Below are 13,656 nucleotides of genomic sequence, written 5' to 3'. Positions count from 1 at the left end.
ATGACTCTGAATATTAACATTGCAGTATGCCTATTCTGCATGGATGTAGTTTTATAGCAAGTATCAGAAGAATATTTTGTTATTCTTTTTTTTTTTTTTTTTTTTAATGATAGTCACAGAGAGAGAGAGAGAGGCAGAGACACAGGCAGAGGGAGAAGCAGGCTCCATGCACCGGGAGCCCGATGTGGGATTCAATCCTGGGTCTCCAGGATCACACCCTGGGCCAAAGGCAGGCGCTAAACCGCTGCGCCACCCAGGGATCCCCTATTTTGTTATTCTTAAAGCTTTGTTTTACTGTTATGTATAGTAAGTATTCGATAATTAGTTAGATATATATGTTTCTTTTAAATATGAGCTGCCTTGGGACACCTGGGTGGCTCAGCAGTTAAGCATCTGTCTTTGGCTTGAGGTGTGATCCTGGAGACCTAGGATCGAGTCCTGTGTCCGGCTCCCTGCATGGAGCCTGCTTCTCCTCCCTCTATGTCTCTGCCTCTCTTGTGAATAAATAAAATCTTTTAAAAAAATAAATATGAGCCAGCTTTATGCCTCCTGTAGGGTTGCTATGGTCTTTGAGGTACCTGTATAAAATTCCTAAGTGTTCAGGGCTGTCATAACTTTTGATCACAGAGCATTTATAAATAGGCTTCCTTGAAAATAATATGAACTACCTGTAATCAGCCTTTCTTTACTGAGAAATCTTACATCCTTTGCATTTTGATCATTTGCATATACCATGGTTGACAAATGTAATAACTCTGTAATTATGAGTTTTATTTTTGGTGTAATACTTTTTATTATAAAATGTCCATTTTCAAACTTTGATTAATAGGAATTTACGATTTTTTATATCTTACAGATATCCCTACTATATGTGTGAGAAAAGAATTACCACCAAAAGATGACCTAAATAATGGAGAATTACTCCAAACTTTAATTTTGGAAAGACACTTAAGTCATCAGTTTGATGATTTTGACTTGAGAAAAGTCCAAGATGTGAACAAATTTGGGACTCAGTGGTTATCTGAAGAAAAAAAATATGAAGAAGACACTGCAACCCATTACAAAAATCTCATCTATAGAGAACATCAAGAACATCATAAATTCTATAATGATTTTCCTGTAAAGCACAATGTTTCCATAGGAAGAAGTACGTCTCAATGTTACAAACATTGTATGGGGAGTAAGGCACTAAAAAACAAGCTGTGCTATTCAGGAAGCAAGTACAGAAACCCTTTGGACAATAGGCTTGGATTAAGCTCTCATTCACATATGGCTCAACTGCAGAGATTTCAAACCCATGAGGAAGTTTATGAAAATAATCAAGTTGAGAAGTCTACCAAAATGTCCTCAGTTTCACCACTTCAAAGAATTCCTTCTAGTGTCAAAACCAACATTTTAAATAAATATGAGAAGGTTCTTATGCATCCTTCATTACAGACACAACAACAGAAAACACCCAAAAGAGAAAAACCTTATAAATGCAGTGAGTGTGGGGAGACTTTTAGCCATTGCTCAACCTTAGCTAATCATCAAAGAATTCATTCTGAGCCAAAACCTTATAAAGGTAATGAGTGTGGCAAAGCCTTTAAGAGGTTCTCAAATCTCATGAGAATCCATACTGGAGAGAAACCATATAAATGTAATGTATGTGGTAAGGATTTCACCACACAGTCACATCTCTGGGGTCATGAGCGAATTCATACTGGAGAGAAGCCTTACAAATGCAATGAGTGTGGCAAAGCCTTTTCTGATGGTTCATATCTTGCTCAACATAAGAACTTCCATTCTGGACAAAAACCTTACAAATGCATTCAGTGTGGTAAGGATTTTGCCACACGTTCACACCTTTGTATTCATAAGAGAATTCATACTGGAGAGAAACCATTTACATGTAATGTATGTGGTAAGAATTTTATGATACCTTCACAGCTTTGGGGTCATGAGCGAATTCATACAGGAGAGAAGCCTTACAAATGTAGTGAGTGTGGCAAAGCCTTTTCTAGCGGTTCAAATCTTGCTCAACATAAGAGAATCCATTCCGGAGAGAAACCGTACAAGTGTAATCACTGTGGTAAGGATTTTACCACACGGTCATACCTTTGGAGTCATGAGAGAATTCATACTGGAGAGAAACCTTACAAATGTAATGTGTGTGGCAAGGCCTTTATCAGGAGTTCCAATCTTACTCAACATAAGAGAGTTCATGATGGAGAGAAACCCTATAAATGTAATATCTGTGAAAAGGCCTTTAGTCAGAATGCAAGTCTTACTGTTCACCAAAGAATTCATACTGGGGAGAAACCTTATAAATGTCAAGAATGTGGTAAAGCCTTTAAACACTACTCAAGCATCAACAAACACCATAATACACATAGAGTAAAAATACAAGTATAAAGTGTGTGGTAATACTTTTATTAAATGTTTACACCTTGGGAATCAGAGAATTCATACCAGAGAGAAAACTTTTAAATGTCGTGAATGTTGCAAATCCTTTAAGCACTGTTCAAGCCTGAGCAGATACCAGAATATACATACATATAGTGAAGACATAGATGTAATGTGTGTAGTAAGGCTTTTACTAAATAGTCTCACCTTTGGAGTCATAAGGGAAGTCATACTGAAAAGAAACCTCACCAAAGAATGTAGCACAGCTTTCATGCCATGGCCTAGCCTCAATATTCACCAAAGATTTCATGTTAGAGAAAACCTTACAAATAAAATGCTGGGTATCTTGCTTAAGCAGGTTTCACAATGTACTATGGATCAGAGAATTCTAGCAGTATGAACTAAGTTTACTTGAAGATTAATCAAATCAAATGTTACACTCTACAGGAAAATTAAAAGTCAAAATGTTTTAAAGTGATGGGTGTCAAAGGAGCAGCAATATCTGTGGAATGACCCACTAATCTTCAGTTTATGTGATCTTTTTATTAATCTTTTATATTCTTTTTATTTTTTAGTCTTTTACATATCTTTTTTAAGATTTTATTTATTGAGACAGAGGCAGAGACATAGGCAGAGGGAGAAGCAGGCTCCACGCAGGGAGCCTGATGGGGGACTTGATCCCAGCACTCCAGGATCATGCCCTGAGCCAAAGGCAGATGCTCAATTGCTGAGCCACCCAGGCGTCCCAGTCTTTCAGATTTCTTGATGAGATTACTTTATTATGGACTTTGGCCTTGAAAATCTGTTGTTGATGTTATGTCTTCATGAGTGTCTGTGCTTGTACCTTTTGTTTTGGTCCTAATGTAAATGGTACTTTATTTTTAATTATCAATTCACTTAAACATTAAGTACCTTGGTATCTAGGAAGGCAGTTAATTTTTGATCCTTAACCTTGTATCCTGCTGCCTTGCTACAGTTTCATATTGTGTCTTATCTACCATACATCAGGGCATCATAAAATAATATTTCAATGCTGTGGTGACAGGTGCCACTCTGTTTTGTTTCTGGAATAAAAAGAATGCACTCTCCATTACTGTACTAATATCAAGCAGATCTTATAGTTATTAAGTCCAGCTTGGTCATGAGGACATGATACTATTGTACTATGTGGCAATCAGAGTTTCTGCAGTTTATTAAGATCTCAGAAGCTGGGGCACCTGGGTGAGGCAGTCACTTAAATGTCCAACTCTTGCTTTTAGCTCAAGTTATAATCTCAGGGTTGTGAGATTAAGCCCTGCATCTGGCTCTACACTCAGTGTGGGGTCTACTTAAGGCTGTTTCACTATCCCACTGCCCCTCCCTTCTTAAGTCTCTTTCACCCTCTAAATAAATAAATCCTTAAAAAAGAAAAAACTCAGAAGCTTTATGCATAACTGGTATTGCCATATAGAATAAATCTCTACATATAAATGGACTTGGACACAAACAAAATTATAAATAGCATACCCGAATCTAAACAAGGACAGCTGGACAGCCCAGGTGGCTCAGTGGTTTAGTGCCGCCTTCAGCCCAGGGCCTGATCCTGGAGACCCAGGATCAAGTCCCGCGTCGGGCTCCCTGCATGGAGCCTGCTTCTCCCTCTGCCTGTGTCTCTGCCTCTCTTTCTCTGTGTGTGTCTCATGAATAAATAAATAAAATCTTTAAAAAAAAAAAAAAAAAAAAAAAAACAAGGACAGCCTATGAAAACTCCTAAATGTAGATCTAGATTATAGGAAGAACACCATCAACCACCTTTATCCATATATTGTGTTAAAAACATGATATGATTTGTTCCTACCTCCAGTAGGTTTAAGTTCCCAGTCTGCTACTAAACAGGATGTGAAGTTACTCAAATCAATACTGTACCTTAGTCCACTTTAGAATGGAAGTAGTAGTTTACACCCTCAAATTTGTGAGGAATAAAGACATTAACTCCTTGTAGCACAGATTATTATGTTGTGTTAATTGTCCTTTCCTTAAGGGTTTGCCTGAGGGGGAAGAAAGGTAACATGGTAGCTGCTATTTCTTAGTTAAACCTGATTAATTTTTCTTTTATCCCTTTTCCACACATGGCTGATGCAGCTCCATGACTGTACTACAGCCTGGAGTTGTCATGGGAGACAGAATCCATAGGGAATGTAACATGATGGAAAGCTTTACAATGCAGGATAAAATAAATTTTACAAACAGGAAAATTCCCCATAAACAAAATGGACCATGACTTTCAAGTATAATTGCCTTCTCCCCAACTGTTGAGAGTTTGATGAAAATTCCACAAGTTACTTATTTGCTTGTGATCATGGGAGTCCATGCTGTGAAACTTCTTTCATACCAATATAGCTGGTAGGCAGTATTATGTAATACAGCATAATCTGTATAATTACCCTCTAAAGGTCCTCAAATCTATCCACAGCACTGTATCTTTTTTTAATGTACAGGAAACAGATGCATGAAATGATTTGGTTTATAGGAGGAGATTCTCTTCCAGTTATATCTAGGTTATTCACAGACATTTAAAACAGGATACACATTGTAAATGTAATCAAGGAAAGAAATCTATCAAAATGGTTTCTTAAAAAAAAAAAAAAAGGTTTCTTAGTGTCACAACCTGAAAGAATGCTTCCTAGTGTCAAAGCCAACATTTGCATAAAGGTGGAAAAGTTTTGATCCCTTTGTTGATAACTACAGTTCTACGTATTACAAAGAAACCCTAAAAGTAATTAACTTGGAAAGTCTTTAGACAGGATGATTCTTCACTAATCAGAAATTCATCCTGAGGAAATCTTAAAATTATACACAGTGGGGCACTGTATTTAACCTAGTCAAACATTAGACATTAATAAATACCTCAGCAAAATCTTAGAATGTAATATATGTGGCAAAATTTTCATCCAAAATTCAATCCTTGTGAGATCACCACAGTATTAATTTTCAAATGAAAACTTAAGAATTTTCTAAGTAATGATACTCAAAATTTAGTATATATTAATTCAAATATGATGAACATCAGAGGCTAACACTTATGAAACACATAATGTACACAGAAGTGAAACCTTACATATTTACATATTAAAAGTCTTTATCCAAAATGCCTTTATCATCAATTCTTACTGTAGAATTCATCTTTAACGCATGGGTTTTAGAGAAACATGTAGATATTAACTCATGGATATTGCCTTAAAGATTATTGAAGGTATAAATCAGATTTGGAAAACTGATATTCAAGCTTCACTTTCCTTAGTGTTCATATAAAGAAAACTCACATGCCTATTAATGGCCCTAAAATATTGCAAATTTTAAATGACAAATTCAAGTCTTCTAAAGAATATATACTTGAGCAGGACTGTAATGCACACCTGACATAACATTTACAATTAGAGAAACAAAAGTGCCAAAATATAATCTTTTATGAAAATATATTACTTTGGATAAAAGTAAATTTAATAGGTCATGTACCAAAAGGTCAATTATGAAATGCCCAGAATTTGTCAATTAAAACAATGTATTATCTGGGTTCTGCTATGGCCCAAACAGTATTAACTTTTTCTATTATGTGTTTTCATTTTTCCCTCAGAAATGGGGTTTAATTTTACATACCCAAGTCTTAACTTTCTCAATACAGATAAAAAATCGCCAAAAAAAAAAAAAAAAAAAAACCTAAAGGGAATTTGCAATTATATTTAGAAATTACTGAGAAATGAATTATGTCACAAAGGTTTACTTCAAGTTATCAGACACCTCAGGTGTGGAATAAACTGATAAAGAATAACTCGTTAGATATATATTTTTTTTTTAATTTTTTTTTTATTTATTTATTTATGATAGTCACAGAGAGAGAGAGAGAGAGGCAGAGACACAGGCAGAGGGAGAAGCAGGCTCCAAGCAGGGAGCCCGACATGGAACTCGATCCAAGGTCGCTAGGATCACGCCCTGGACCGAAGGTGGCGCTAAACCGCTGAGCCACCCGGGTTGCCCCTATTTAAAATAAATAAATAAAAAAAAAAAAAATTAAGGGACGCTTGGGTGGCTCAGCGGTTGAAAGCCTGCCTTCGGCCCAGGGCGTGATCCTGGAGTTCCGGGATCAAGTCCTGCGTCGGGCTTCCTGCATGAAGCCTGCTTCTCCCTCTGCCTGTGTCTCTACGCCTCTCTGTGTCTCTCCCTCTCATATGAATAAAGTAAAATTTAAAAATAATAAATTTTTTAAAGCAGCAATTGGTGACCTAAATATCAAATCTAAACCCCCATCTGCCACACCCTAGATCTTGTGCCTAAAATCGGCTCTAGAAACGAACACAGGATTGAGCACATGGTGAATAGGGATAGAAATGAAAATGATATTCTGAAAAATGTTGGTCAATAATGGCATATTTCACATTAGTAGAGTATTGCATTTCACATTTCAGTTTTCATTCCCTTGCAAAGACAGGTTCGCTCCTTTCTTAAATTGTTCACATTTTAATTCTGAAGACATTCCTGGATCCAGGCATGGACCCACATCACTCCCCACAGAGGACCTTGTCCCAGATCATGAAGTACTTTTCGCCTATTGAGGATGCACATGTCTATCAATTAATGAAGTTTATTTGCATTAAGTGTTTTTATTTTTTATTTATTTGAGATAGAGTGTGTGCGCACTTGAGTGGGGGAGGGATGGCAGAGGGAGAAGGAAACTCCCCACTAAGCAGGGAGCCTGACATGGAGCTCAATCCCAGGACTCCAGGATCACACAACCTGAGCTACACTTAATCGAGCCACCGTGGCACCCCTAGTTTTTTTATTTTAATACTAACATAGTTAACATTCAATGTGATACCACTTCAGGTATACTTATAATGATTCAATTGTGTACATAACTCAGTGGTCATCATGACAGCTCTTGATCTCCATCATCTATTTCTCCCATCACCACCAACGACCTCCTCTCTGTCATCCCTTAGTGTGTACCTTGTAGTTCAAATAATTTTTTTTTATCTCTATTTTTCCTTTCTTCATTTATTTTGTTGGTTGAATCGTACGGTATTTATCTTTCTCTGATGTATTTTGTTCCGCATGATATCCCGTAGCACCATCATTGTTGATAGACATGGCAAGGTTTCACTCTATTTTATGGCCGAGTAATACTTCATTGTGTGTGTATATATACCACATCTTATCCATTCCTCTATTAATTGACACTTCTCCATAATTTGGCTGTATAAATAATGCTACAATAAACACAGGAGTGCATATATCCTTTTAAATTAGCATTTTTGCATTCTTTGGGAAAATACCGCGTAGCTCCCCCACTGGTAGGAAGGTAATTCTTTTATTTGAGAAACCTCCATACCCTCTTCCACAGAGCCTGTACCAATGTAAATTCCCACAGTGCAGGAGGGTTCTTTTTTTTCCACATCCAAAACTTTTGTCAAAACAGTTGACAGAGGCCACGTTCACCTTGATACAACGTAACCACCTCAGCTTTCACAAGAGGCTTACACAACGCCAACCTTTACCTCAAACCGTTGAAGACATCAACTTAAAAGGGCAGGCAGCAGTCCCCTCACACTAGACCTGAGAGAAACTGGAAGGGACAGAAATTCCAAAGACATGTACTTGGGGGCGAGGAAACCATGCCCCATCCAGACCCCGTTCTAGCCTGGGGTCGTTGGGGCTCGCTGAACGCTGGCAACATTCCCGTGCATGCCCAACCCTGGCCGGGACAAATGGTCTTGGCCTAACACCGGATGGCCCACAACATACCCTTCCGGCTCGCCCAGTGCTGGAAGCTCTACCCCCAACTTCCGTCCGGCTCCTCCCTGCGGTCTTACTGGCTCCAAACCTTACAGTTTCCTTCGCTTCCAGGAGTTCCGCCCCATCCTGCCCGACGAATTCCACAGCGAGGCCGGGAATCTACTTGCTTCCCCACGCATCAGGAAGCCCTCCGCTAGACTCCGCCCTAATCCGGCCCATAGGCCTCACGATTCCGAGTCAACCCACAGTTCGCCAGCGCCATTACCGGAAGCACTACCCACAGGCCCTTCCCCAGTACCGTCGTTCCAACCGCGCGCACGCGCAGTTTTCCGCCAACCCGGATGTAGCTGCACGGGAGCGAAGGTCAAATAGGTTTCAGATGGGTTTTTTTTAACATTCTCTTCTCTGCGTCACAGTCTCAGTCTCCAGGCCTACAGCCCTGGGGCCTGGGTTCTCCACGCACGTTAGCGTCCCCTCACCTGCGCCTCCCACCGCGGTAAGTCCCGCGTCGCCGAGAGACACGGATCCCTGCGGGCGGCGCTGCGGCCCCGGAGGTCCGGCTGGTTTTGGTTCAGCTGGTTCAGAGGCCATCCCCGCCTGGGGTCTTCCGAGCCTCGGGCCCACGCAGTCCCCGGCGCCCCTGCCCCTCGCGCCGCGTGAGAACAGGGAGAGGGGCGCGTGCGCCTCGCCCCGCAGCCCGGCCCGGCGGCTGCCCCTGGCCCTGGGATCGCGCAGACCCCCAGCCTCCTGAGGTCTCCGCGGGGCAGCCCCGCCTGTGGAGAGAGGACCGATGCCCGGGAAGGGCCCTCTCTTCGGGGCGGGCTCTCAGGAGGGACTTAGGTCCGGGAGGCGGCGGGGAGTCACGGAGCGGGTCCCCTCCCCCAGGCGAGGATTGGGGGGCCTCGTGGAAGCCGTGGCTGCGGAAGGGAGGCCAGGACAGCGGCCGACGAGGGAGAGGAGGAGCGGGAGAAAGAGAGGGAGAGAGGAGAGCGATCAGAGAGAGGGTCCGTAAAGATACGGCAAGCTGGAGGATGCGGGAGGGACTGGCGACGAGGCCCTAAGGGCGGAAGACAGGAACTCGGGAACGTCGCCGCGAAATGTGGAGGAAAGGGAGGCGCTCCAGAAGTAGGGGACCCCCTAGGAGAGGTCCCTGGTGAACAGAAGGGGGGCAACAAGGGCGAGGAACTTCCCACGCACGGTGGGAAGGAGGAAAAAGCTGTGGGCAGGCGATGCGAGGACAGAAAGCGGCGGCAGTGCGAGAGCTTAGCCAGACGGGGAGCCAGTGAGTCGGAGCTGGAGGGGGGTGTAAGAGGAAAGAGAGGAGGGGACGGGGAGAGCAGAGGGACGCCGGCGGGGCGGGGCGGGGGGGCGGCGAGGCCGAAATATGTAGAGATCCCAACGGTCGGAGCGCTTGGAAGCAACAGTAAGGATTTCCAGAGTTCCCCAGAAAGTGTTGGTGTAGAGAAAGCAAGAGAGGAGACAGGGGAATCACAGAAAAGGAGAACCAGTGGCCAGAATCAGGAGAGAGAGACTCGAACAGATGAATAGAAACCCTTCGGAGAGAGAGAGCAGGGGAACCCAGAACTGTGTGGGTGCTGGTTAATGGGACATGGTGATTAAGTTGTGATACAGGGACTTGTGTCTCCATAATGCATTCAACTTTAAATGTGCTTGGTTGAATTGAACAGACGAGAAAGAAAATTAGAGAACTGCTTGTAAGGCTCGTGTGCTTTATAATTATTAGCGTTATAAGATAGCTTGTATTTGCTACCTTTAATTGGCCAGAGAGAGGAGAGAGACTGTCTTAGTCTTATGGGTCACCCTCCTATCCTGGGATGGCATGGGAAGATGGCCTAGAACTACAAATTACAGAATGATGCTTTTTGAAGCACTATTAAAAGTGTTTCTTTTTCTTTTAAATGGATTTACTTTTTCTTTCTACTTAGTTTACATTTAGTTTTTTAAACCAAATTGACGTGTATTGGACATCTATTCTGTAAAGAATCATTACAAGCTTCTGCAATAAGCTTTGGCGACATCTTAAGCCAGCTCTTGTGAATCTTTTCTAAATATTAGGTGGTTGCATTATGGTGAAAGCTTTGACCCCCATGGGTTGCCTCAGTGGCTGAATCTGTTAAGCATCTGACTCTTGACACCCTTGATACCAGCTCAGATTGTGATCCCAGGGTCGTCAGAGCCCCAGCTAAGACTCTGTGCTGGGGGTGGAGTCGGCTTGGGATACTCTCTCACCTTCTCCCTCTCAAAAAAAAAAAAAAAAATTAAAGCTTTGACCCCAGAAGATTAACTAGATTTTTAAAAAATTCCAACCTGGTTTTTAAAAAATACTTTTTATGTATTTCAAGTGAGAAGCCCTGCGTTCTTTCTACTTGTTACCATATGTTGGAATATTCCTTTGTGGTTAGTAAATGATTTTGGGTTTTTTTGGTTTTTGTTTTTTAATTTTTTTTTTTTACTTATTTATGATAGTCACACACAGAGAGAGAGAGAGGCAGAGACACAGGCAGAGGGAGGAGCAGGCTCCATGCACCGGGAGCCCAACGTGGGATTCGATCCCGGGTCTCCAGGATCACGCCCTGGGCCAAAGGCAGGCGCCAAACCCCTGTGCCACCCAGGGATCCCTAGTAAATGATTTTGAACTATCACAGTGTGTATCTGGTAAGGGTGTCCATGATCTAAATAATCAGAACCTAGCTTAGTAAGTTAGTGTAATCTTCGACAGCATCTCTCCTTCCTTGATGTGATTGGTCTAATTAGTAAGATGTCAGCTCCAAAATAGATGTTCCCTTGAGGTCCCACAGGTCCGTTGTATGAACATAATGAAGGTGGGCTGGATGGACTATGAACTTTGTTCCAGTAGAACTGATCTATTCATGGTGAATTAATAGGCTCAGAGTTGGTTTCCGTAGCTGATCCACTTTCACAGTATCCAGTACTCAATCTCTGATTTATCATTTTTTGAATTATCATGTTAAAAATATTTCCCCATTGATTAAGACCATGAAAGAAGTTTCTTTTGCTCAGGCATATTTTAGATGATTCTGGAATTTTTCATTTTTTAATGTTTTTGGTTTTTGGGGGGTTTTGTGTGTGTGTGTGTGTGTGTGTGCTTTTTTTTTTTTTTTTTTAGGGCGTGCACTTTATTTATATTTATTTACCAATTTACTTAAGTGAGCTCCACCCCCAACATGGGGCTTGCTCTCTGGATCCGGAGTTCGAGTCCCATGCTGTACCTACTGAGACAGCCAGGCACATGGACTTTTTGAAAAAGACATGAGATGATAAGGATAAAGGCAAAGTGCCCCATGCCTCATTTAGGCCACCCTTCCAAAATTCAGTTACATGTAGTTCCCACTGAACTCAGGTGTGCTCAAGGTAACTTGTGAAAAGGCTTCCCTCCTAGGGCTCGGTGAACCCAGCTGCAGCATGGAGATGAAGGACAAGAGCAGGAAATCTGAATGACCATGATCCCTAAAGCAACTGAAATTTTGCATGTGTGTCTGTGTGGTATTTTTCTGCAGGATGGTTACAGTTGTGATTAGAAGATTAAGTTGGTCCTAACCCGACAATGAAAAATACTGTGAGGAAAGAGGCAAGGCCTAGGCTCAGAGCCAGAGAATAAATTTACAGAGTAAATCTGAAGCCAGGTCTTGTCAAACCCTGGCATTGAACTCTCCACTGGCTTCCCATCGCCCTCATGTATAAAAATCCAGACTCCTGGATATGACAGCAGAAAGCAAGACAACAAAAGAAAAATAGATTAATGCAAAAAAAAAAAAAAGGGTAGGCAAAAGACCACAATAGATATTTCTTCAGATGGATGGCCAGTAAGCTCATGTAGACATGCTCAATGTTCCTAATGATTAGGGGACTGCAACTCAAATCATGCCCCCTTGTGGGGCTATGCTAAAAAAAAAAACTGGGTAGGTTCAAAAGATGATAAGCACTGGAGAAAATGGGATGAAACTGAAAGTATTGTGCACTACTCCCAGGACTATAAATGGTGTGTTCCCTGTTGAAAAAATGTTAGTGATTTCTTTAAAAAATTAAACAGAATTTTCAGATAATCCACCAGATCCACCTGTGGGTACCTACCCAAAGAAATTGTGAACAGGAAACTGATCTGGTGCTTTTACGTTTTCTAAAACTGGCTAACTCACTGTCTTTATCTATCTGATTAGCAACATGTTGAACAGTAATCACTCCTTATTTTAAACATATTTTATCCTGACTTTCAGGACATTCAGTATTGACAGATGTCATCTTTTATTTGTGTGCGTTTTAATTTTCTTCACTCTGTTCACTTCTCAGCTGATTCACTTTCTCTGCCGATTTTTCCTCAACTCTCTGTTCTCTGATGGGAAGAGCACCCCATAGGATAGTCATAGACCTCTTCTGTACACCCAGGGACTTTTGATATCCCCTTATCTCCGGACTTTAAAGAGGTCTCCCAGGTTTGCATTCCATTTCAGACCTCTGCCTTGAATGCCAGATTGTGTTGTCCAACTGTGTCTCTGACATTTCTATTGGGACATCTCCACTTACAGTGTCCAAACATGACCTCCTGTTTCCTAGAGGTTTTCCAGTTGTGTTCCCTTAGTCCTCCACCTCCCAGTTCAGAGTAGTGCCATCTTCCTGGGCTTTGGTGACCATCTTGGCAGGCTTTCAAAATACATAGCACATTACAGGTTTTGTAATACATAGTGAGGGGGAAAAAAAGGCAATATCGGTGAAAGAGTACACGGCTTCCAAGATTCACCTGGGGTGGAGGAGAACAGTGTCAGAAGACCACAGCTGGACATTCCTGATCTTCTGTGACCTGATCCCATGCTGGTCTCCTCCCTACTGGGATTGAGGCCCACAGATATCTTTGCTATTCCTGGAGTCAGGGTCAGGACTCCCTCTTAGGGCTTTCCTAAGGTGGTCCCTCTGCCTAGAATTCTCAAACTCCTCGAATGTACATGGTGAACTTCCTCTCCAGGTCTTTGTTATATCACCTTCTAGTGAGGCCATCTCGCACACTGCCATGTCCCATTCCAGCCTCATCGCCACTCCATGTTCTGGCCTGTAATGCCTGTTCAGCATGAGTCTCTCTGCTCCTTCCTCTTGCACCATCTGGATACAGGGGACAGGGCCCTAAGAGGGAGCAGAGCCACAGGTGGGTGGGGTGGTGGGCTGGTTTCCTTGGAGTGGTGCTCCACCCTGACTTGCCATTGCATTGCTGAGGCATTTTGCATAATCTTCCTATGCCCAGTCCACAGAGATTTCTCTTCTTGTGTTTGGGAGCAACAGAGGCCAGCCTCTGTATCCAGCATCAAGCCCCAGGGCTCTGGCTCCTCCATTAATGAGGACTGAAAGCAGCCCCTGATCTAGAGAGAGGTAGAAAGTGCTGTGTGTCCTCTGTATGGTGGGTTAGCAGGGTGGGTCTGTGACTTTAAAGGGAGGTGCATAGATCCCCAGTGCTGCAGCTCAGGTGTGTGTTTC

General features: G+C 42.2%; 1 protein-coding gene across 1 annotated transcript in view; it reads left to right on the top strand.

Moving 5' to 3' along the window:
- The window catches only part of LOC140608016 (uncharacterized), a 66,249-nt gene that overhangs the window by 39,161 nt on the left and 13,432 nt on the right, over positions 1-13,656 (top strand). The window contains 7 exon segments of the mRNA XM_072782827.1: positions 857-2,372; positions 2,374-2,543; positions 2,546-2,585; positions 7,488-7,538; positions 8,266-8,497; positions 8,571-8,650; positions 9,081-9,436. Coding sequence (XP_072638928.1) covers positions 857-2,372; positions 2,374-2,543; positions 2,546-2,585; positions 7,488-7,538; positions 8,266-8,497; positions 8,571-8,650; positions 9,081-9,436 — 2,445 coding nt within the window.

This window comes from Canis lupus, chromosome 1, assembly GCF_048164855.1.
Source record: "Canis lupus baileyi chromosome 1, mCanLup2.hap1, whole genome shotgun sequence".
NCBI classification, from domain to species: domain Eukaryota; kingdom Metazoa; phylum Chordata; class Mammalia; order Carnivora; family Canidae; genus Canis; species Canis lupus.
The sequence above is the reverse complement of the archived record's forward strand: the minus strand, read 5'-3'. Positions and strand labels throughout refer to the sequence as shown.